The 24,889-nt window shown below is 41.8% G+C and overlaps 1 protein-coding gene across 2 annotated transcripts in view; it reads right to left on the bottom strand.

Annotated features, from left to right (window-relative positions):
• Positions 1 to 24,889, bottom strand: part of LOC137049209 (NACHT, LRR and PYD domains-containing protein 12-like) — a 79,231-nt gene that overhangs the window by 39,476 nt on the left and 14,866 nt on the right. Inside the window, exons 2-11 of one of the 2 annotated variants that reach the window (XM_067427670.1) lie at positions 20,019 to 20,096; positions 19,809 to 19,943; positions 12,704 to 12,751; positions 8,638 to 10,459; positions 8,291 to 8,464; positions 2,016 to 2,189; positions 922 to 1,089; positions 647 to 817; positions 373 to 543; positions 100 to 267 (exon numbers count right to left, since the gene is read on the bottom strand). In XM_067427670.1, the coding sequence (XP_067283771.1) occupies positions 100 to 267; positions 373 to 543; positions 647 to 817; positions 922 to 1,089; positions 2,016 to 2,189; positions 8,291 to 8,464; positions 8,638 to 10,459; positions 12,704 to 12,751; positions 19,809 to 19,943; positions 20,019 to 20,076 (3,089 nt within the window). In that variant the 5' untranslated portion in view covers positions 20,077 to 20,096. The remainder of the gene's footprint in view (positions 1 to 99; positions 268 to 372; positions 544 to 646; positions 818 to 921; positions 1,090 to 2,015; positions 2,190 to 8,290; positions 8,465 to 8,637; positions 10,460 to 12,703; positions 12,752 to 19,808; positions 19,944 to 20,018; positions 20,097 to 24,889) is intronic. The other variant, XM_067427671.1, reaches the window with a different exon arrangement.

Raw genomic sequence — 24,889 nt, 5'->3', positions numbered from 1 at the left:
GAACAGTGACCTGAGTTTGAAGAAATGTGTCAAATAGATTGAGAAATTGTTTTGTGGTAGCATTTTGTTAATTATTTAAGGAAATATAAGGAAATTTACCTCAGTATCTCCAGCTTACATCTCTTCAGTCTATCAAAAATGATCTTAACTCCAGAATCCTGCAGGTCATTGTTACTCAGATCCAGCTCTCTCAGGACGGGGTTTGAAGTTTGTAAAGCTGATGACAAACTCTCACAAGATAGAGCAGTGAGATTACATGTGGAAAATCTGAACAAGAAAAACAGTTATTCTATACTGAATAAATTCAGCAGTGTGATTTTTATTAATTAATTTAATGGAGAAAAAAACATTAAAATTATTTGAAACTCAAACCTCAGTATCTCCAGCCTACAGTTTCTCTTCAGTCCATCAGAAAGAAATTTCACTCCAGAATCCTGTAGGTCATTGTTACTCAGGTCCAGCTCTCTTAGAACAGAGTTTGAGGATTGTAAAACTGATGACAAACTCTCACAAGACTGAGCAGTTAGCTTACATGTGGAAAATCTGAACAAGAAAAACAGCAATTGCATACAGATTACATTTAGCAGTGTGATTTTTAGTAATTAACGTAATGGGGAAAAACATTAATAGTATATTAAACTCAAACCTCAGTATCTCCAGCTTACAGTTACTCTTTAGTCCATCAGAAAGAAACTTCACTCCAGAATCCTGCAGGTCATTGTTTCTCAGGTCCAGCTCTCTCAGGACAGAGTTTGAGGATTGTAAAACTGATGACAAGCTCTTACAAGACTGAGCAGTGAGATTACATGTGAAAAATCTGAATATGAAAAACAGTAATTGCATTCTGAATAAATTAAGCAATGTGATTTTTAGTAATTACCTTAATGGGGAAAAAACATTGATAGTATATGAAACTCAAACCTCAGTATCTCCAGCTTACATCTCTTCAGTCCATCAGAGAGTAGTTTCACCCCATAATCCTGCAGGTCGTTGCTACTCAGGTCAAGCTCTCTCAGGACGCAGTTTGATGATTGTAGAGCTGAAGACAAACTCTCACAAGACTGATCAGTGAGATTACATCTGGAAAATCTGAACAAGAAAAGAGTAATTGCATACTGAATAAATTCAGCAGTGAGATTTTTAGAAATTAACTTAAAGGGGCTCTATGTAAGATTTCGACTCTACTAAAGCATAAAAATACCATAATATATTTGCAGATATTTAAGAAACATGCAAAATTAACATACTTGTTTATCTGAAAAACAGTGCTACAGTAAATTATTCTCCTGTGAAAATGTTTGTCCGTGTCAGAACTTCTGTCTTTGTTTTGGTCTGTGTAACACACCCACTGTCAGTTTATCCAATTGTATTTTGGCAACCCGGGTTGCCAGTTGGCGGCAAACATGGCGGAAGCTGCCAAACGAAAGGGGTCCGAGTAAAAAAAAAAAAAAAGTGTCCTAAAAAAATACATGATAAACGTTATTGTGGTGAAGTAGACGAGCGAGAGACATGGGAGGAGCGAGTGAGACCGGGGGGTGAGTGAGAATGAGCATCACCTGGTCTCGACTCCTCTCATGAAGGAGCACGGAGGCATATAAGGATGACCGACACCAGTGAACGACGAGAGAAGACTAGGCCTGGACTTTACGTTGTGTTTTGTTTATGTTTTCTTATGTGTGTGTGGGCAGTTGTCCGTGAGCGGCTGCCCGCGTTACTTTAGTTTTGTTTATTTATTTTTATTAAAGTCTTTAAATATTCACCAGTTCCCGCCTCCTCTTTTCCTGTACAAAGAACTACATTACAGTTATAATAAATGTATTGCGTCCTCTAGCGTAATGCTTTACAATACGAGAGTATATTAATTCATCTCATTAACCCTCTCGAGAGCAGCCTTGAGTTAACAGGCGATATTTGGTCTCATGGATCTATAATTTGTTTCTTGGAAAATCATTTAGGCTAAAGGCAAAGTTTCATTACTTTTTTTTGGTACTATTTTTAGGCTATTTAACTCAAACCTCAATATCAACAGCTCACAGTTTGGACTCTTCAGTCCATCAGAAAGAAGCTTCAATCCAGAATCCTGTAGGTCATTGTTACTCAGGTCCAGCTCTCTCAGGACACAGTTTGATGATTGTAGAGCTGAAGACAAATGTTTACATGACTGGGTAGTGAGATTACATCCACATAGCCTGAGTAGAAAATAGAACAAACAGTGATTTTAATATGTGTATTAGGTAGGGTTTATAATATGGGGCCTGATGTATAAACATTCCATAAAAGTAAATTAATGATCTAAACATTGTATAAATCTAAATTAATGATTTAAACTCTGTTTTACATCTGATGATGAAATATGCCACACTCATTAATGGAGGTAAGCAATTCAGTTATATGAAATCATTATCCATAAGTTACAAAAAAATGTATGTAGCACCCCTATGCCTTGACTGTAACCAGAGCAATGCACTGGGTTTTCTTGACCATGCACTAATTGTAGCATCACTAATGTTTGTGCTATGCAGTAATGTTTTATAAAGGGAATTTTGCACAAGTTCTGGTGTACACATTGTGTTATAAATCTGAAAACCTTTGTGCATAAACAAAATATAGCTTTTATGTGCACACAAGGACTTTTAGGACGAAATCTGCAGAAAGTTTTATACAAGGGCCTTGGACTTATTTTATATAAGGGCCTTGGACTGCATGTTGGCACTATACACAGTGTAATAAGCTTTAGCCATTAAAATGTTATGAGCAACTTAAATTAGCACAAAAAGACCTCGGGGTCAACTTCTGAGGGTTAAGTTTATAACTTATCTATGCATTTTTTAAACTAATACAGTTCAACTCACTTATTTAATGATCTGGTCACAGCGGTTCTCAAGTTATAAACACTGAATCTGTTCTACTAAAATAAGGCAACAACCCGGAGTAATATTATGTGGTGAGGGTGTGTTGAGGATTTGCTACTATAATAATCAAATGTAAAAGGAAAGGGAATACGTTTTAAAATTATTATGACATGAAACAATGTTAATTAAAAAAAACTATGCATAAGAATCGCTTAACAAAATCGCTTCAGCTCTTCTGCATTGTTCGCTCTCATGTCTCTCATCTTTCTCTTGGCAATGCCCATAGATTCTCTATGGGATTTAGGTCAGGCGAGTTTGCTGGTCCACCAAGCACAGTAATCCATGGTTATTGAACCAGGTTTTGTTTCATTTTCTCAAAAATGTAATGGCCCATCAAATATTTTGTTGTATGAATATATATAACAATATATCAAAAGAGCAGGCCTCTACTTAAAAAAAACAGTTTTATTCTAACTTCATTCTTTCTTTCTTTTTATCAACACTTGAATATGGGCAAATTTCATTAAAAATGCAACATTTTCAACAAAAAGCTGGGGGAAGGGGGTCTTGGGGAGGGCCTGGGTGGACCTGGGCCATGGAATGTGGGCGGTTCAAGGGATCATGGCAGCGTAGACAGTTCCACACGGTGAGAGATTTCACATCATAATCTGTAATAGTGAGGTCACCCTGACGAAGGCGCAAAAGCCAAACTGCTGGTTTCATGGTGTGTAATATTTTGTAACATGATCCATTGGAAGCAAGCGAAGATGAACACAAGTGCAATTTTATTTAAAGGTGATGCAAAAACAATCCAGTGATGACTTGACTTGAACAGACTTGAACATGAACCATGAGCAAGCTTAACAGACACTTACTAACAGAGGTTACACAGCAAATTACTGAGGGATAAAAACCTGGTGTTGGGCAACTAATGCTAAAATATGTTGTTCATATTCATTTATGATATGCTTTATCACTTGTTTATTAATAAAGCACAGTGTTAACTTTGGATGTTCACATATAATCAAGATCTGTGCATGTGCAGAGCATTTTAAATCTCCCCGCCCATGATCCTACGGCAGTGGTCGGCAACTGGTGGCCCGCGGGCCAAAAGTGGCCCACCAGCGATAATATCTGGCCCGCGCCCGCGCCCGCATCTGCTGAATCTGGTTGTTTTGATAGCGGCTGGTTCTGAAATATATTTGCAGGGTAACGGAGGCGAGCTAATGAAAACTGTGCAGGTAAACTCCAGACATTCCAAGAGATGCTCGGATCATCTAGTGGCCAGTGAAAAATATGCAGCAATGTTTTATTTTGGAATAAGTTGAGAGTTTTCAATTTGAAAAGTTCTGAAAGACATTCAAGAGTCTGTGCAGTAGATCGCTATACACGCCTCATAAAGAGCCATCATTAAATGTGTGGTATGATAAAGTGAACAGTGAACCATTTGTAGTGATTTTTACTTTTGTCCACCCAAGGACACTAAGTAAGGTAGTGATTGGTACTCACGTCACCGCTTTTATTAACAAAAGATAAACAGAACAATTAACACAACTACTAAATGAATGCAATGAATGATAAAGGAATAAAGTGCGTAAAATGCATGAAATACATGTGAGTAAGTTAAGTGTGGCTATAGAAGAGTTACGTTATCTTATGGAAAGATAAACTGTTGTTTCTCTGAAATTAAGGTGAAGAACCTTATTATGTATCAAACAAATAAACGAAAGATTATTTGTTATTAACTAGCACCAGTCATATTACTTGTAATGTAAATTACAAAATCATATACTAATAATATACAACAATGCCAAGGACTCTAGAAAGAGGTTTGGTTAAGTGATATTTACGTTCCACGTGGTTGAGTAAGCAGTCCGATGGTGATGACTTCTTCCACTGGTTTTGCTGGGAGACAGTGCAGTGAAGAAAGGAGCTGGAATCTGTTTCAACAGCCTTGAACACGAAGATCTGTGGGATCCTGATCTCCTGGGGCACCAAAGGGTCCTAAAATCTGGAACACGCAGATGAGGCCCTGAAGTAGGTGCAGAAGTTCCTTAATCTGGAACACGCAGACGAAGGAACCTTGAAGTGAAAGTTTGCTCTCCTGAGCTTAACCTTGTTGCAAATGTCTCTGTGTGTCTTCTGCCTCTTTGGACCAGACACTCAGAAGTTGGTCAATCTGCTCTGGTCTCTTTAGCATGGAGACTCGGGACGTGCTGTAGTCGTCTCGCTGGACTAAAACTCTGAACGTAGTGTTGGTTAATGTCTCTTTCCTCACAGGCTGGAGGCTCAGAACGTTGTCGTATCTGTCACTGCCTCACAAACTGTAGATTCAGATCCTCGGATCTTGTGTTGTCTCTCTGGTTAAACCAGAGGCTCAGAACTTGGTTGCTCTGTCACAGTCTAATCCTCGGCGGACAGACTCAGAACTTGGTGAACTGTTTGTCTCTCGCATGGAGACTCAGAACTTGGTTGCTCTGTCACAGTCTAATCCTCGGCGGACAGACTCAGAACTTGGTGAACTGTTTGTCTCTCGGATGAGGAGACTCAGTACCTGGTTGCTCTGTCACAGTCTAATCCTCAGTGGACAGACTCAGAACCTGGTGAACTGTTTGTCTCTCACATGGAGACTCAGAACAAGGAGTGTCTATTGAAAGGGTTTTTGAAACCTTTATCCTTTTCCGAATAGGAGGAGATTGCAATGTGGGGCTTCTCCACTCCAGTGTTGCTATTGGCTGCTGGCATGTGGCCCATCCTTATTTCCCCTGTGGAACTCATTTGCATACTGTACACAGTTAGAAGTCTTTAAAGTGTCTTTAAAGTTCATCAATGCATTTCTCACTTTCCAAACCACCATCAGAATACCCTTGGCAATATACTAAACAAATAGACACCAAACATGATGGAAAAAATTGAACTTTAATTTGTCATGTGTTCATTAATTTGTTCATTAACAGCTGAATTTGTGTAAGATGTTGCATTACAAATAGCTATCACAATAGTTGTTTCACCCACTACTGCTGAGGTCCTGAGGAATGTTTATGGCCGTCACAAACCAGGTCATTAGGGATCCATCTCTAGATGGGTGAAGGGCAGAAACTGTATGTGGACCAATGAGAAGTCCTGTCCTTCCTGGGGTTGGTACTAGAGGTCTTCTTCTTGCCCTCAAAGCGGTGTCTGGCTGTTGTCCAAGCATCCTTATCTGATGCCGTTGGACATTTTGTTTGTGCTAGTCCAACAGGATCCAATCAAAATGGAGCAACCCTTTGTCCACTTTTACGGGCAAAGAGGGGCCCGGCCATAAACTGGGCCCTGGAATGTGCTGTCCACTACACATTGAAACGTTTGCCTATATCGCGGGGCATCAGCACAACACGTGAACAATAACAACTCAAATTCAGCTTCCTTTTTATCAAAAAATATTGACAAGAACCAACAAAAAAGGTGCCATGCTTCGCCTCGTGGTGCCGTCTGATATTATATTCTTTACAAACAGTGACAACTTTGTTGCAGATTAGACAGACTAGCTTTGCATTCACAAAACCAGGTAGGATGCATGCACAGATGTCTTCCCATTCTTCTTTGTATTCCCTTTATTCGCTGATAACTTCCCAATTTAGACTCTTTGATAGTGCTATCTTAATGTTAACATCACTCTGCACTCGATTAAATAATCGTTTATTATTCGTTATTTATTATATTCGTTTATTACCTCCAGCATGCAAACTATTTAAAAAATGCAGTTTACTACGTGAGGATGCCAAGGAATTATTATGAGAGTAAAAGTTTGCTACATGACATCAAATAATTATTACAATAAATAGGTTCCATGTATAACAAGCACATTAAAATACATTTATTATTCACAATATGGAAAGTGTAAATAATAAAACATAGTTCGTTAAGAGCACTCAAACATGCCATTAATGGGTTTATTCAAATATTCTTTTAATTTTTTTATCAAAATATCCTTTAACTATATTCTGGCCCGCCATCTAGTGGCAAATTTTTTGGGGCCCGTTGCCAAATGTACTTGCCGACCCCTGTCCTACAGTCTCCATCTTTATGGATTTGCCTGTTAGTTTTTTGTTTTGTTTGTTTTTTTACCATTAGTTTAAATTGTGCACTTTTTGACTTTTGTGGACTTTTGATCACTTTTTGAGTATGAGTCCTGAGTTTTAATGTAACTTGTTAAACATAAGATTTAAAAAACCGTTATACTTTTAAGAATGTTATACTTTTAAAACCCATGGTGCTTAATCTCCCAACATATTTTTACGAAAATATACGCTGGATGTTACAGTTACTGCCCTTGCAGTGCAATTTGATATATAAATAAACTTGCAATTGTAATTAAGGAAAATATATAAACAACTACATCATCATGTTGATATGTTTTTCCTGTAAAACTATTATGACAAACATGTCTTCTAACAGCTTCAATTGTTACATATACTGAGCTGCAGCAGACACTTTAGAGATTACTTTAGTTGGAACCATCGTGCAAGCTGTCTCTTTAATACTGCATGGTTTATGTACATACATGTTGCTGCTGATTTGGCTTCCAGAAAACCAACCGGTCGTTCAAACCGGAAACTGTAACAAAACTTTGCACACCAGTTTGAGCTTAAACTTGCCCCCGAACTAAGAAACCACGAAAATAAATGGGCCAATGGCAACCTGACACAAGATCACATGAGGGCATGGGAATCACATGACAACCAGGAAACATTACAGTGAACATGACAAAATAAGAGCATGAAACAAACCGTGGCACACTGTGACAATGGGTTCATTAATTTTCTTAATGAAAAATACAACAACTAGAAAACAAAACTAATCATTTGCAGGTTCCCTATTAGCATTAGTTTTAAATAATCCAAAATATTGATAAATAGGTGCTTTTAAATTTTGCTTTATATCCAGATTTTCCGCCATCATCTTGACAGTCAAGAGTGAGGCGAAATGGGCGAAGCGAGGTGAAATCTGACTAGTGCTGCATTGCACAGACGCTTTTATTTATTTTTTATAATAATGTGTTCTCCAACTAAACTAAATGATTTGTATAACTCTACTCTATTTGTATAGAATCTAAGGTTTTAACTAAACAGAACTAAATTCAGGATTGCATGGTGTCTAAGAGGCATCTTTCTGTGCACACTCTTTGGCTGTGTGTTAGTCAGAGCGAGTAATGTATTGAGATCTTTTTTGTGGCTTATTGTGTTTAAATAATCCTTTTTAACATCAAGTATGTCCCACACATTATTTTCTCTTTTATGCATGCTGTTTTTGTGAAAACCGAAACTGCCTTGTGTGCTTGGAGAAAACACCACTGATACATTCATACTAAAGTATAGACTGAGGAAAATATCTGCTAGTCAGATATATAAAGCTATTCATACACATATTTGAACATAGTAAAAGAGTGAATGCCAAACCTCAGTATGTTCAGTTGACAGTGTGAAATCTTCAGTCCATCAGAGAGCAGCTTCACCCCTGAATCATTCAAGTGATTGCTACTCAGGTCTAACTCTCTCAGATGGGAGTTTGATGATTGTAGAGCTGAAGAAACAGCTTCACAGCATGTTTCATCAAGACCACAGCTGTCAAATCTGCCAAAACACAACATTTATCCAAATTATTTTTGGATGTTCAGTTGTTTTGCAATAACACATTATACCCCTCATAACCAGAACAACCAGATATTTCACACAGTATTTTGACATTCAGTTGTTTAACAATGTAAAAAAACTTTGATTAAACAGTGATCAGTGAAATTACTCACAGGGCTTTTCTGCAGCATATCATAGCTGGAATGAGTTTTGTGTAGCCGGCCTGTGATGATGTGAACCTCTTTGGGTTGAACTCATCCAGTACCTTCTCTGACATCAGCAGTACATAGGTCAGCACCGTGCACATTGAAGATGAGAGTTCTCTTCCTGGATGTGCATCTGAACTGAGGTATCTCTGGATTTCCTCATATATTGAATGATCTTTGAGCTCAAGTAAGCAGTAGAATAGGTTGACTGAAGCTTCATCTGAGATGTCCTTTTTTTGTAATTGTTTAATGTGTGCACTTATTTTTCTGATGCTCACACTGGTGTCTTTAGTCTGTGTGAGTAGGCATTGGAGCAGGTTTTGACTGGATTCCAGTGAAATTCCCATCAGAAACCGCAGGAATAGGTCCAGATGTCCTCTCTGACTCTGCATTGCTTTATCAGTGGCCCTCTTTGTTAAGTCATGAAATGTGACATTTCTACAGAAGAACCAAAGCTTTTGTATGGCTGTAGTTTGTGAATCGTCAAAGAAAAACTGAAGCTCCTGCGTGTTCTTCTTCAGGTAGCAGAGGAACACATGCACTGCGGCAAGGAACTCTTGAACACTCAGATGCACAAAGCAGAAGACCTTTTTCGCATGAAGTCCATCTTCCTTCTTAAAGATCTCAGCAATCATTCCTGTGAACTCAGTGTCTTTACTCACATCAATACCACATGCTTTCAGATCTTTCTCATAGAACACAATGTTTTCCTTCTTCAGCTGTTCAAATGCTAACTTGGCTAACTTCAAAATCATTTCACTATTTGATTGCAAGTTTTTTGAACATTCTCTTTCTTCTTGTTCATTGTACTTCTGGTTTTTCATGTCCATCTGTATCAGTAGGAAGTGGATATACATTTCAGTGAGTGTTGTGCTGATATTCTCTGTATTGTTTGTGATATCCTTGAGAATATTCTGAAGTACTGTGGCCGTGATCCAACAGAACACAGGAATATGGCACATGATGTAGAGAGTACGAGACGACTTAATGTGTGAGATGATTCTGGAGGCCTGGGTCTCATCTCTGAATCTCTTTCTGAAATACTCCTCTTTCTGTTGGTCAGTGAATCCTCGCACCTCTGTGAACAAACCCACATACTCAGGAGGGATCTGATTGGCTGCTGCTGGTCGTGAGGTCACCCAGACGAGAGCTGATGGAAGCAGCTTCCCTCTGACCAGACTTGTGAACAGCATGTCTACAGATGATCTTTTCTCAGCATTGTTCAATGTTCTGCTTTTAAAATTCAAAGGCAGACGATTCTCGTCAAGTCCATCAAATATAAATGCTAGCTTACAATTCTTATATAACTTTGATTTCTCCAGGTCCTCCAGTTCAGGATAAAATTCCAGGAGAAGCTCATGGAGACTGAAATCTTCATCTGTCATTAAGTTAATCTCTCGGAATGGAAGCAGGAAAACACAGTCTATATCCTGATTGGCTGTTTCTTCTGCCCAGTCCAGGATGAATTTGTGAACAGAGACAGTTTTTCCGATGCCAGCGACTCCCTTGGTCAGCACAATCTTTTCTTCATTTTCCCCCCGTAATAATGTAAATATATCATTGCATTTTATTGGTTTGTCCTGTGTTGGTTTGTTCTTGAAAGCATCATCAATCTTCAGAATCTCATGCTCCTGATAGACATCTTTCATATCTCCCTCTGTGATGAACAGTTCTGTGTAAACAGCCTTGAGATGTGCTTCATTTTCTTTCTTGCACTCAAAGATACGCTCTGCTTTCTTCTTCATGTTGGTTTTGTGAGTTTCCAGGAATTTTTTTAGAATTAAATCATCTGTTATAAAAGATTGGTGTAAGTTAATAAAACATATTTTATTTAAAAAAAGAAACCTAACAAAGCTTTCACATCAGCATGATCTGAAAATTAATTCAACATATTGTAATTGAATTACTGTTGAAAGTATTACAGCCCCAAGGCCTCAGATCTTCCATTTAATATACTACATCTTAATAAATATTGTAATGGATTTCCACTGCAGGCGAGGTTCGTGAACCCAAATGGAGTTTTAGTAACAATATCTAAAAACAATGAAACAAAGACTTGGCATAAACTCACCAACAGCAGGTTACAAATACAATAACAGACAAAGACTCATAGCAAACATGAGGGCTTAAATACACAGACCAATACATGGACAGGGGACACCTGTGAACAATGATAAATCAATAAACCAATTACACCTGAATGCAAGCACATGACAGGATCACATGACAAACCAGGAAGTGCATGACAAAACATGAAAACTTAAAAACAAGACACATGAACCCAACACCCTATGACAGTCCCCCCCCCCCCCATCATAGGGGGAGGGATGGTGGGCCATGTGGCACGGGGCGTGGATGGACCTGGACCCTGTGGCGTGGGCGGGCCTGGACCCTGTGGCATGGGCGTGGACATGGTCCTAGACCCTCAGGCGCAGACATTGGCAGCCATGGCGGTAAAGGCAATTCAAGGGGCCATGGCGGTAAAGGCAATTCAGGAGGCCATGGCGGTAAAGGCAATTCAGGAGGCCATGGCGGTAAAGGCAATTCAGGAGGCCATGGCAGTAAAGGCAATTCAGGAGGCCATGACGGTAAAGGCAGTTCAGGAGGCCATGGCGGTAACAGCAGGTCAGGGGGCCATGGCGGTAACAGCAGGTCAAGGGGCCACGACGGTGTGGCCTTCGAGGCCTCAATGCGCCCCTTGCCCCCCCAAAACATTTTCTTGGGCTGAAATTGGACCGAGCTCTTGTCAGACTGCAGCGGGCTCGTGGGCTGGAGCCTGGACGTGGGCTGGAGCCGGACCTGGATCTGTGGGCTCGTGGGTTGGAGCTGGAGCTGTGGGACCGTGGAGTCCCTCATCCACAGTACCCACAGTGAAGGACGACCCACTCAGCAACAGAGCAAAGTCTATATACTGGGTCAAAGTCCATGACACTGTGGTCTCAGGCATCAGATAACTTAAAGATTAATTCAGTCCATTAAGAAACATGCCTTTTAAGGCAGCATCATTAAACTCCACCAAGTATCAGAGATCACAAAACTCCTATACAAAGTCCTCAATGGATCGATGGCCTTGGCAGAGACGCAGGAGACAAACCTCTGGGTCTATATTGAACTGTCTGTTATTCTGTAACGGATTTCCACTGCAAGCGAGGTTGATGAACCCAAATGCAGTTTTATTAACAAATTCAAAAAACAGTGAAACAGACTTGGCTTGGCAAAAAACAAACAAAAGACTTGAAATGGACTTAACATAAACTCACCAACAGCAGGTTGCAAATACAATAAGAGACAAAGACACATAGCAAACATGAGGGCTTAAATACACAGACTAATGACTAGACAAGAGACACCTGTGAACAATGATAAACCAATAAACCAATGACACAACAGAACACAAGACAAGGGAGCACATGGCAGGATCACAAACCAGGAAGTGCATGACAAAACATGACTGTGAACGTGAAAACCTAAAAACAAGAAGCCAACACCCCATAACCCTGTGACAAATATATTACACTCATGGAAGGGTATTAAAATCAGAGTTTTTTTTTTCTATCCAGGCATTCATATACATTTTTGTAATGCCTGAAATTTAAACTCAGTACAGAGACATGTGTTCGAAGGAATCTATTCGTCTAGAGTGCTTGTGTCTAAGGCAGTGGTTCCCAAAGTTTTTCTGCCTGGCTCCCTTGGTCATTGCCAGTCACATCCGGTAATTGCCTGGAGTATGTAGACGTACACAAAAATTTAGGATGAAACACACAGATTTCTGTACATTAAGTCCCTGGACTTATTCCCAAATTCAAAATACAAACAGCTAAATTACAACCTGTTTAAATCACTTCTGTAACATTTTAAACAGACTAGTTCAGACTGACACTGAGTAATCACCAGATCATGTTCCTGCTCATGACAAATGGTGAATGAAGATAACGTTGGGTGAAAATAAACAGACCAACAATAACAGATGCTTATCAGAACAAAACATTGCGCTCATGTCTATTGGTGTTGGTCGACACTGTTAAGACTGTACCTTGCTCTTCTGTGAGTTTCTCTGCTGTCTCTGGGATTGTTTGTGGCTCTGTGAGGAGAGAGATAAAAATTAGACAAATATACAGATACACAAAAGAAAATACTGAAGCTAAAGCTATCGCGGTTGGGTCCAATACAAAGGAGTGAGGAATCAAATGCAGGAGGATATAAAGATTGAGTAAATTAAATTAAACCAAAACAAACCAAACTAAACTAAACTAAGACAAAACACCAGGGTCAGGAACATGAAGCAGGGCAGAGAAACAGGAGACAATGATCCAGCACAGGACTGGAAACAAAATGAGAATAAAAAGGGTACAAACAAGGCTTGTGATCAGGGGGGCAAATTAGGGGCAAATTACAGGAGGGGCAAATTAATCAATATTCAGGTAATGAGGGGAGGGGTCAAGACAATAGACACAAGAGCACATCCCAGCCAACATGTCCATGTGGGCCCCACATGGGGTTTAGCTGGGCTACATGGGCGTCATCTGGGCATGGGCTCAGGGTGGGCAGTTTGATGGGCTGAATGTGGGCCCCATCTTGGATAAAGTTGTTAAAGTTATAGCCACATTTGGGCTATATTTAGAATTGTAATGTTTTATTGTTTGCAGTTGGTTTTGTTTTTGTACAATCATGGGTCACAGCCTAAACCTAACAACTGATTACATTTATTGCAATTTAAGTATTTCATAAGTTTATACATAACTTCTTAATTTTTCCATTTTATTTTTTAAATTTTTTTGTTGATTGTTTTAAGTCTGTAGCACTTTGAGATTTTTTGTATATTAATAAATGTAGTTCTTCCCACAAACCCAGCTGGGCTCCCTATGTGGGACCTAGATGGTTCACTAATGGGAAAAGAGTACATGGGTTGAAAATGGGCAACTCAGTGGTCTAATTCATTCACAGTCAAGACTAGTGCAAACACAGTCAGTTCCAAAGGTTGATTGGATAGATAGCACACAAATATCACCCTTGAAATAATTTGTATTGTTATTTTGACACAATGTGACGTCAATCTAATCAAAATCTAAAAAGGCCAGCACAATTGCAATTTGACCAAAGATCATGCCATTTAGTGGTAACAGGCATCAAGAGCCTGTGGATACAGAGAAAAAAGGCAATAAAAAAGTGTATTGTGATCACAGAAAAGCGCCATACAGGGGCCATTTTAGCTTTTATTCAAAAAGTGTGCACATTGAGGGAAATATTTCCATTCTCAAATGTTTCATTTTAAATAGATCTTTAATAAATGTTTATTTTGTCACAGAAAAACTAGTTTCCACTGAGAAATGAGATCTGAGGAGCTTTATCCATCTCCTCACTCAGCTGCCTGTGCTTTTTCCCCTTTTTATTTAGTGCTAATTTAAATAACAAATGCACAAAAGATACCAAATATAGTAACACTTTAGAATACTGTTACAAATAATTTGTAGTGCCTTCAGAAGGATTTGGTAATACTCATTCTTAAGCCTAGTTCAGACTGCACGATTTTCAAACTCGTCGGGTCACTGCTCTATTCACACTGCATGACTATCTGGGGTATCATTCAGTCACTGCTGTGTTCACACTGCACGATGGTTTGACGACAGAGGAGTTCACACTGCATGACTGAACAAGAGGAAGAATCGCCGACAACTCTCTCGCTCTCCGGTGTGCAAACTACGTTTCCCAAACACACGTGCGATGTGACACGTAAACAACGCGAGAGCACACGTGCGTCAGACCAGAGTTCTCGCACGAGACTTGGAATTGTTAAAAAGTAAAAAAGATTATGGCGGAAGAAATTGTTGGAGAGACAGAGAGAGCCAGGATTTTGTTCTGCAAAGACAGTTTGAGGTAAATAAATAATTGTGTAAATCTTCCATTCCTCGCCAAAATTTTAGAACAAACTGTGGCTTCTCAACTGCTTTCTCATCTTTCCTCCAATGACCTTTTTGAGCCACTACAGTCTGGATTCCGCAAACTCCACAGTACTGAAACAGCGTTAGTTAAGGTCACTAATGACTTGTTAATGGCTTCTGATTCTGGTCGTCTGTCTTTACTGATTCTTCTTGATCTTAGTGCCGCTTTTGACACTATAGATCATTCCATTTTAATCACCCGTCTACAGACCGTCTTTGGAGTTTCTGAAACTGCATTACAGTGGTTTAGGTCCTATCTTTCTGATCGCAGGCAGTTTGTTGTGATGGGTGATTGCAGGTCTGAGGTCGGTGTAGTGCACTCTGGTGTTCCCCAGGGATCAGTTTTGGGCCCTTTACTTTTTAATATTTATATCTTTCCACTTGGCCAACTTTTACGAACTCTTGGTCTTAACTTTCACTTTTATGCCGATGACACTCAGATTTATATACATTCAAAACCTGATGTCAATATGCCTGTGTCTTTTCTTTCTCAATGTTTTACTGAGATTAGACAATGGATGTCTGAAAATTTTCTCTGTCTAAACAGTGACAAAACTGAAGTAATGTTAATTGGTTCACCTCATCAGTTGCGTAAAGCAGAGTCCATAACCTTAAGTGTGGATGGCTCTGCTTTACAATTTCAAACTAAACTGAAAAATCTGGGGCTGATATTTGATGCCAACTTAACATTTGACCATCAGGTTCGTAACACAGTCAAAACATAATTTTTTCATCTAAAAAACATTGCAAAATTACGTCCCATGTTGACCTTCTCTGTGGCAGAAAAGTTAATCAACACTTTTGTTTTTTCACGCATTGATTATTGTAACGCATTGCTGGCTGGAGTTTCTAAAGCTACACTGAATAAATTACAGTTGGTACAAAATTCAGCTGCTAGAATTCTAACTAAGACCAATGCAAGGGAGCACATTACTCCAATCCTGCAAAAATTGCACTGGCTTCCTGTTAGTTTTCGTATTGATTTTAAAATTTTAATGCTCACGTATAAGGCCTTGAATAATTTGGCCCCTAATTATTTGTGTGAGCTTTTAACTCTCTATACACCAACACGTGCTTTACGCTCCTCTGAAGCTGGTCTTTTAACTGTCCAAACAGTACGGTTGAAAACTATGGGTGATCGGGCTTTTTCTACTTTGGCTCCTAAGTTGTGGAATTCCCTGCCCTCTGAGATTAGGAATGCAGAATCCCTTAGTGTTTTTAAATCATCACTCAAAACATATTATTTTAGGATAGCTTTTATGTGATTCATTTGTCTACTTTGTTGCTGTCTTTTTATTTTTTATTTTTTAATGCCTGTAATGTTATGTGTATTTCTATGTAAAGTGCTTTGAGATGTAACATTTAAAGGCGCTATATAAAATAAAGTTTATTATTATTATTATAATGTGCTGCTGCTGTGGCTGGATGTGCAAATGTTTGGCCTTTGTTTCTGTTTGATAGAATTGTAAATATATCTATTAAAATACTGAAATTCTGCTTTATAACTCCTCCCTGAACCTCCTGCTGCCCTGTATCTCACTCTCTCATTGGCTGTCGGTGTAATTTTCAGTCAGAACGCTGTTCACACAGCAGGAGATTGAATCGCCGACAGGTCCAGATATTTAGCATGCCAAATATCTCACCGGCGTCTGCGACTCGTCGGCGATTCTCTCTGATCGCGTCTTTGATCATTCATACTGCGTGATTGTCACTCGCGTGCACGAGCACCGATTTGCCTGTGATCTCGGGCATTTGTCGGCGATTTCACAAAACCTGTCTGCGACTCAAAATCGGGGCAAAAATCGGGCAGTGTGAACTAGGCTTTAGTAGGTTACACCACGATCTTCACTTTATAATTAATTATTTATGGTCTCCCACATCTATCACACCTGATTCAACTCATGAGCTCATTAGACTGAAAAACCTGAAATGGGTGTGTCAGGTATAGGGAGACATACAACATTTGCAGGGCTGGTGATACTCCAAGACAGGTTTGTAACCATAACCATAACCATAATCATGTATTTTACAACACATCTGCTTGTGATTCTTATTAAGTGGGGGTAATTTTTTTTAGGATTCTTTAGCTAACTGAAGTCTCTGAGATCCTGACACCTTCACTTCTGGAGACTCCAGGTAGGTTGCAGTTCTGGAAAATTGTGCTGCTGGAGACTAAAGGGTTTCTGATGGCTTCACACTTAATTCTTCACCTTAATTCTGAATTATTTTGCAGTTAGCGTGTGTCGTTTCTTCGCCATCTGTTTTTGTCTGACGTGGGGTACCAAAAGGTGGCACAATGGTTGATTCATTTGTTTCGTCTTTTCAAAGGGCTGTTTGGAGAGCGATGACTGACAGAGGAGCGAGGAGCTGCACTGTTTTTCTTTTATTTGTTTGTGAAATACATTATTTTAGACTGTACTTTTGTATTATAAAGTTGTAAATGTTGTCATTTTCAAATTATTCCAAATAAACCTTTCATAATAAACTAAAGCATGAACTACTGGTTTCTGTTCATTGAATACTTTTAACATTTAGTGTAGTTAGTGGATTACGTGTAATATTTGTATTTAGGGGTTTACTATAAGATAACCCAAACAGAAAATATGGTAGCCCATCTATATTCCCATTGTGGCCCATAAGAGCCCTAAATAACACCCATCTGGATCCCGTCATCAACCCATATGGGCAGACCCATGAAGGCCCCAAATGGGTGCTACCTGGGTTACCCATATGGGCCCCGTATGAGCCCATCAAGAGACCGTCATCAACCCATTTAGGCCCCATAAGTGATCTGTATGTGGCCCACATTGGCCCCATTTATTAGAACCCATATGGGACCCATGTTGGCCCCTATAATGAACACACAAATGGGCCCCACTTAGAGCGTGGGCTAACACACATGGGGCCCATGTGGAGCCGATGGACAAAATTATACGGGCCCCACTTGGGTTGCCCATGCAGGGGCCAAGTGACAGCCCATCAAAAACCCACATGGGGCCCACATGGCAATGTTGGCTGGGATGGCACAAGGAATGTTTGGCCAGCAAAGATAAATACCAGCCACGTGCTCATACAAAAACAAGACCAAACCAGGATTGTCAAAGCTCTGTCACAAACCCATGAATACGCTACACAGAAGTGACAGAACCCTGACAAAAGGATGTCTCCTATGAACCACTTGACCATAAAACAAACTGAGATTTAGTTGCCTCATATAGCCCTCCCTTTAATTCTCTTTAGTGTAATACAAGTCACAACTCACTTCATTATGTTCAATCACCATAGATAATATGTATGGGTGACTAAATGTCACATAGCTTCTTTTGTATTTTTCCATAACTTAGGTTAAATAAAATAAACTCCTTATATGTTTCCTCTTATTTCAAGGTTATATTCCATATTTGTTTTTTCCAACAGTGAAATTTTTCCTTCTATGGTTTTATATTTGAGCGCCCGCTGAAAGGCAGCATCAGGGATGAGCGTGTCACTTTTTAAGAGAAGTATACATTTTGTTAACTTCTTAATAAAGACTGAAGATTTGGGACTCTTTCATATGGCGATTATTCCCACAGCCGTCCAGACGCAGACCATAGACTGAGAGGGAGCATTGAATCTAGACACAGTATATGTATATTATATGTATAATTTCACATGTTATTTGCTTCTATTTTAGAACACTTACATATAACAGTTATATAATCAAAATATGTTATAGTGACGATAAAACTGAAATCGAATCATAGACCCTATATAAGGGTACTTTGGAGGATCCTAAGCAGTTTGCCCTGGACTTTAGCTGTGCAGCTGAGGGGCTGGGGCTCAACGATGGAGCTCTTAAGGACCTTTTCAATTATCCCCTTGATGAGCCCATCAATGAATGGTACATGAGAGGAATAGATCACCTGGATTTTGGGACATTTGTTTTGTTTGACACTTGGTCATTCGGAAGGCGGGGAGGGTTGTCAATGAAGCTGCCATCTCCTCAGAATGCAGCTATGGTTAAACCTTTGATCAGTGCACCCGAAGGAGGAGAGCAGAGGGCTCCTCTGTTTCCGTGAGTCTGGTGGTCCCTGTTTCGGTGATCCCAGTCCAGTGGTCTCAAAACAGAGGAGGAGAAGGAAGGCACACCTCTGTGACTGTTCCGGTGGTCCCGACTCCGTTGGTCCTGAGTCCGGTGGTCCCGAAACGGATGAAGAGAAGGAAGGATCCCTCTGTGAAAGTTCCGGTGGTCCCGAATCCAGTGGTCTCCAATCCAGTGGTCCCAAGTCCGGTGGTCCCAAGCCCAGAGACCATCCCGGAGGTTGATGCCATCCCAGACGTTCTGCCCAGGCATCTAGCCCTGCCCGCATCACCCAGGCACCTTGCCCTGCCTGCGCCGCCCAGGCGACTGGTTCTGCCGGTGCCACATAGGCGCCTTGTTCTGTCCACGCTGCCCAGGTGCCTTACTCTGCCCGAGCCTCCCAGATATCTTGCTCTGCTATAATCAGTCACGCACCAGAGTCCAGAGATGGCACCAAGTCTGGAGAGGATTCTGCTTATCAAACTCTGTAGGGCCGCCTTGGCCTAATGAAATTTGTCTCTACCAGGTCTGTCTTTTCCCTTCTGTTCTTCCCTTCCATTTTTCCCTGGTCTGTCCCACCCTGGTCTGTCCCTCCTATTTTTCCCTGGTCTGTCCCACCCTGGTCTATCCCTCACGGCCCACCCTTGTTTGTGTCCTTAAGGAGCGTCTGGTAACCACTCCTTTGGTTTGGGTTGTATCTGGGCTATTTGCTCTTGTCTTCTGTCTAGACCCCGCCCTTCTTGTTATCTCATGAAAGTTGAAAGAAATATAAAAACTCAAGTAAAATACAGCTTCTACTGAGAAAGCACTACCTAAGGAGACACCGTTTTTATATCTGAAGTTTATATCTTTTTATATCTGTACATTCTTACAACACAAAGGTCCTAAACATGTAAATTGTTATTTGTTTAATGTCAGGAATTTCCCCTGCTGATTAAAAAGTTATGTTCATATTTATTATAGTAGTGAACATCAGCTTAGCAGGCGGACGAGACATGTCAGCATATGTATTACAAATGTCAAAGCATGCATTTTGAAATCAGAATAAAGATTTATGCCTAAAACATACTCAAGTAATGTAACAAAGTATTATTACATCATTTCATTACACTACAGAAGCACAGCTATAGTGACAGTACCGTTTCCTGCAGTGTTGTAGTTGAAGATTACTGATGTGATGGTGTTTCCAGCGAGTACAGGAGCATTTACAGTTGCCCCCGTCTGAGCATTCAGATCAACAAAGACTCCAGTGTGAGCGCTGCTGCACATCTCGACTGAAACAGAGTCAGAGATTAATCACATTTCCTAAATGACAACTTTAACATTACTGATATTCTTTCCTTCATTACCTTTCTTATCGTCTTTCAGCTCATCTAGTAGGTCACGATGCTGATCAACAGATGCCATCGTCCTTCACTGACTCACCGCTGTTTGACATGAAGAAAAAGCTTTAGCTCCACTGTTAAGAACAAACCTGATTCCAAAAAAAAATTCAAAAAAAGTTGGGACAATGAACAAATTGTGAATAAAAATATAATGCAATGATGTGTAAGTTTCAATTTTCAATATGTTATTCAGAATACAACATAGATGACATATCAAATGTTTAAACTGAGATAATTTATAATTTTAAGGGGAAAATATGTTGATTTTAAATTTCATGGCATCAAAACATCTAAAAAAAAGTTGAGATATGGCCATGTTTACCACTGTGTGGCAGTCTGCAAATGTCTGGGGACTAAGGAGACGCTCAAGCTGAGAAATTTAAACATATGATATGTTATCTATATTCTGTTGTGAATACAATTTGTGATTTGTAAATTATTGCATTCCTTTTTTATTTACAATTTGTACAGTGTCCCAGCTTTTTTGGAATCGGGTTTGATAAAATATAGTTATTAAATGTCTCTGTATAGAAGTAATATTGTATGTATTATATCAAAAGGTCTCATGTACTTATGTACAACCTTTCCTTTCGCTACTCTCATCAAACATCGTGTTCTCTACAGACACACTCTCACCTGAGATGCTCAAGCATGCCGTGTGACAGCACTGATAAAGAACGACACCTTCAGCTTCACATATCATGCTTACACATTTTGTGCGAATGCTAGGGGTGTAACAATACACTCATGTCACAATCCAATATATATCATGACACTAAACTCACGATACAATATATATATATATTAATATTAAAAGACCATATTTAAAAAACATTTTTTTACTTCTTTATTATTATTATTATTATTATTGTATTGTTTTATTCCCAATTGCATCATTATACATTATATTCAACATTATATATAGTAGTGTAGGTAATGTAGTAATGTCACTGACATTTTCTTAAAGGTTTTTTTTTCTCACACATTACTCACACTTTCAATGGAGGCAGCATTCTGTATGTAATTGGCTCAAAGGAGAAATGTTTATAGTGATTGATAACTCATTATGATACTCATTAATACATTAGAAATGTATTATTGTGCACAAATTTTAACTAACTCACAAACAAAACTAATCTTACAAAATGCATACACACGAGTCACACATACCTGTGTCAGATGGAAATGGACAGAATGAAACAGGAAAACGTCTCGGTTACGTATGTAACCCTAGTTCCCTGAGGGAACGAGACGCTGCATCGAAACGCTGTGAGAACGCCTCTGCGTTAATGCGTCGTGAAGCGCCTGTAGTACCATTCCATCGGAAAATCGATCGATCGTCGGCGTGATGACGTCATCGACCGGAAGCTATAAAGCGTCCGCGAAAACAAACAGGAACTAGCTTCTGATAAAGCCTGAAGTAAGTGATCACGGACATGCCGGGAGTATGGCAAAGCGACGCAGCGTCTCGTTCCCTCAGGGAACTAGGGTTACATACGTAACAGAGACGTTCCCTTTCGGGGAACTCGAGCTGCGTCGAAACGCTGTGAGAACACTTATACCCACATCGCCATAGGACCAAGTGTCTCATATGTATGAAGCCGAAGCGCACACGACTACGAGAGTACCTGCGCCCCAACAGTAGATGCCAGATCTAGTTCATAGAACCTGACGAAGGTGAGCGGCGACGACCAGCCTGCCGCATTGCAAATATCATGGAGGGAAGCCCCCGACAAAAGTGCTTTAGAAGCAGCCATACCCCTGGTAGAATGCGCCCGGACAGCCAGTGGAGACGGCTGCCCGGCCGCCTCATAAGCAAGTGAGATGGCCTCGACCACCCACTTGCTCATTCTCTGCTTAGATACCGGAGCCCCCTTCTTAGGGGCTCCGAAACAGATGAACAATTGATCGGTCTTTCTCCACAAGGCAGCTCTGTGGACATATGTATCTAACGCCCTAACAGGGCACAGCAGATTTAATCTTTCCTGGTCTGACGTCGTGAAAGGAGGAGGACAAAAGGCTTGGAGAGTAATGGGGCCCCGTGGGCGCGTAGGAACCTTGGGGACGTAACCCGGCCTGGGATGTAGAAAAGCTTTTACCATCCCCGGCGCAAACTCTTGGCATGAGGGCCCTACTGACAGGGACTGAATATCTCCTATTCTTTTGAGAGATGAGATGGCCAAAAGAAAGATAGTTTTAAGGGTGAGGAACTTGTCCGAAACCTCCTCCAAGGGTTCAAACGGAGGCTCAGACAAGCCCCGCAAGACAATGGCCAAGTCCCATGCTGGGACCCTCGAGTGCATAACCGGCCTCAACCTTAAAGTACCACGGAGGAAACGTGTAATCAAAGGGTGTCTTCCCAAAGACACTCCACCCAAAGGGACGTGGAAGGCACCCAAGGCTGCCACGTACACCTTTATTGTGGAGGGGGTCAACCCTGCCGAGAACCTTGCCTGCAGAAACTCCAGCACTGTACCAACCAGGCAGTTAACTGGGTCCCACTGGCGTTCTCTGCACCATGCTGAGAAAAGTTTCCATTTCAAAGCGTACATCTTCCTCGTGTACGGAGCTCTGGAGTGAAGGATGGTCTCAACAACCTCGGCTGAGAGACCCTCCTCTATGAGCCTGGCCCCCTCAGAGGCCAGGCCCACAGTTTCCACAACTCTGGGCGTGGGTGCAGGAATCTCCCACCCGCCTGAGAGAGTAGATCCCTCCTGGTCGGAATCTCCATCGGAGAGCCTTCCAGGAGAGATATCAGGTCCGAAAACCATATTCTGGTCGGCCAGTACGGAGCCACCAGAAGTACTTGGGCCCCATCCCGGCATACCCTCTCCAGAACTCCTGGAAGCAAGACAATCGGGGGGAAGGCGTACAGGGGTAGCCTCGGCCACTCCTGTACCATGGCATCCAACCCCAGCGGGGCTGGATGGGACAGAGAAAACCACTGCGGGCATGCTGCGCTGACAGAGAAAACTTCGAGGGGGCTGCCTGGGCATGCTGCGCTCCCAAGCAGGCAACACAAAGAGAGTGTGTATCCCCACCCGTGATGTAGCGTGGGCAGGGATGAACACACCTCTTAAAACTGCTATTTCTGCCTTCCCATATACCTTCCATAGGAGCTCCACCACCTCATTCCCCAGGCCTCGGGCCCCTGCCTCGACAGGCTGTCTGCTTCCTGATTCAGGACCCTCGGGATATATACTGCCCTGATTGACAGCAATTTCCCTTGGGCCCACAGGAGGATCCGATGTGCCAATTTGTCCAACGGACGGGACCTCAGTCCCCCCTGATGATTTATATAGGCGACCACCGATGTGTTGTCTGTCCTGACTAACACATGGTGGCCCCTGAGGTCGGGCAGGAACTGTTTCAATGCCAGAAACACTGCGAGCATCTCTAGCCGATTTATGTGCCAGTGCCGCTGATGTTCCTGCCATAGACCCTGGGATGAGCGACCACTCATGGTCGCCCCCCAGCCCGTGAGAGAGGCATCTGTCGTTAGCGTTACGCGACGAACATGAGCCCCTAACACGGGACCCTGAGATAGAAACCCCGGGTTTTTCCACATGACCAGAGCACTTAGGCATCGCCGCGTGACTTTGATCGTGCGGAGTGGATTTCCCCTCGGGGAGAATCCCTTTGTTTTGAGCCACCACTGCAGTGGCCTCATGTACAGTAGGCCAAGAGGTATCACGTTGGACGCTGCTGCCATGAGACCTAACAGTTTCTGGAACTGTTTCACAGTGACGGCCCGGCCTAGCTTCTGTTCTTTGACTACTGCCAGGATCGATGCTATGCGTGTTGGCGATAATTGCGCCCGCATGATTACCGAATCCCAGTTCACACCTAGAAAAGTGGTCCTCTGAGCCGGAGAAAGCACACTCTTCTTGGTGTTCAGCCTCAACCCCAGCTTCGACATGTGCGCGAGAACAGCATCTCGATGCTGAACCGCCATCTGTTCTGTATTCGCTAGAATCAGCCAGTCGTCGATATAATTCAATATGCGGATGCCCTGCAGACGCAACGGCGCCAGAGCTGCATCCACACACTTGGTGAATGTGCGGGGTGACAGAGCTAGACCGAAAGGAAGTACTCGATATTGGTATGCCTCTCCCCCGAAGGCAAACCTCAGGAACTTCCTGTGATGTGGAAGGATGGAGACATGAAAATACGCATCTTTGAGGTCTATGGTGACAAACCAATCCTCTGATTTGATCTGCTTGAACTTGAGCTTGGCCACTGAGCGATTTAATAGACGCAGATCTTATATCGGGCGTAAGCCCCCATCCTTCTTCGGCACGATGAAGTAACGGCTGTAAAACCCAGACTCCCTGCCGGGAGGAGGAACCCTTTCTATAGCCCCCTTTTGCAGGAGTGTCTCTACTTCTTGTGCCATTACCAGAGCCTGCTCCGGGCCCACCTCTGTAGGTAGGACACCGCTGAAAGGAGGTGGCCGCCTTTTGAATTGAATGGCGTACCCCCTTTCGATAATCTGCAGGACCCAACGAGATATGTTCGATAGACGTTTCCACTCGTCTAGAAAATCTACTAAGGGAACCAGCCTCTCGAGGCTGGCCTCTGGTGTATTTTGAGCAACAAGCACAGTGCCCTGAAGCGGCGGACCGGCAGGGAACGACTGACTTGACTGCTCGGGGGCCCCCCGAGAGGGGCGCGGACCACCCTCGGGTGGCCCGCGGAGACCGACTGCGCCCCGGCATTGCGGCGGGGTTGGCAGCGCGGCCCCCAGAGGGTGCCGCAGGGAAACGGGTACCATTGGCAGGGGTAAACACCGTTTCCCTACGGGGGGAACCACCCTCAGCGTCCTGACGATTCTG

Source organism: Pseudorasbora parva, chromosome 20, assembly GCF_024679245.1.
Source record: "Pseudorasbora parva isolate DD20220531a chromosome 20, ASM2467924v1, whole genome shotgun sequence".
NCBI lineage: Eukaryota > Metazoa > Chordata > Actinopteri > Cypriniformes > Gobionidae > Pseudorasbora > Pseudorasbora parva.
This window is presented reverse-complemented; position numbering and strand designations above follow the sequence as displayed.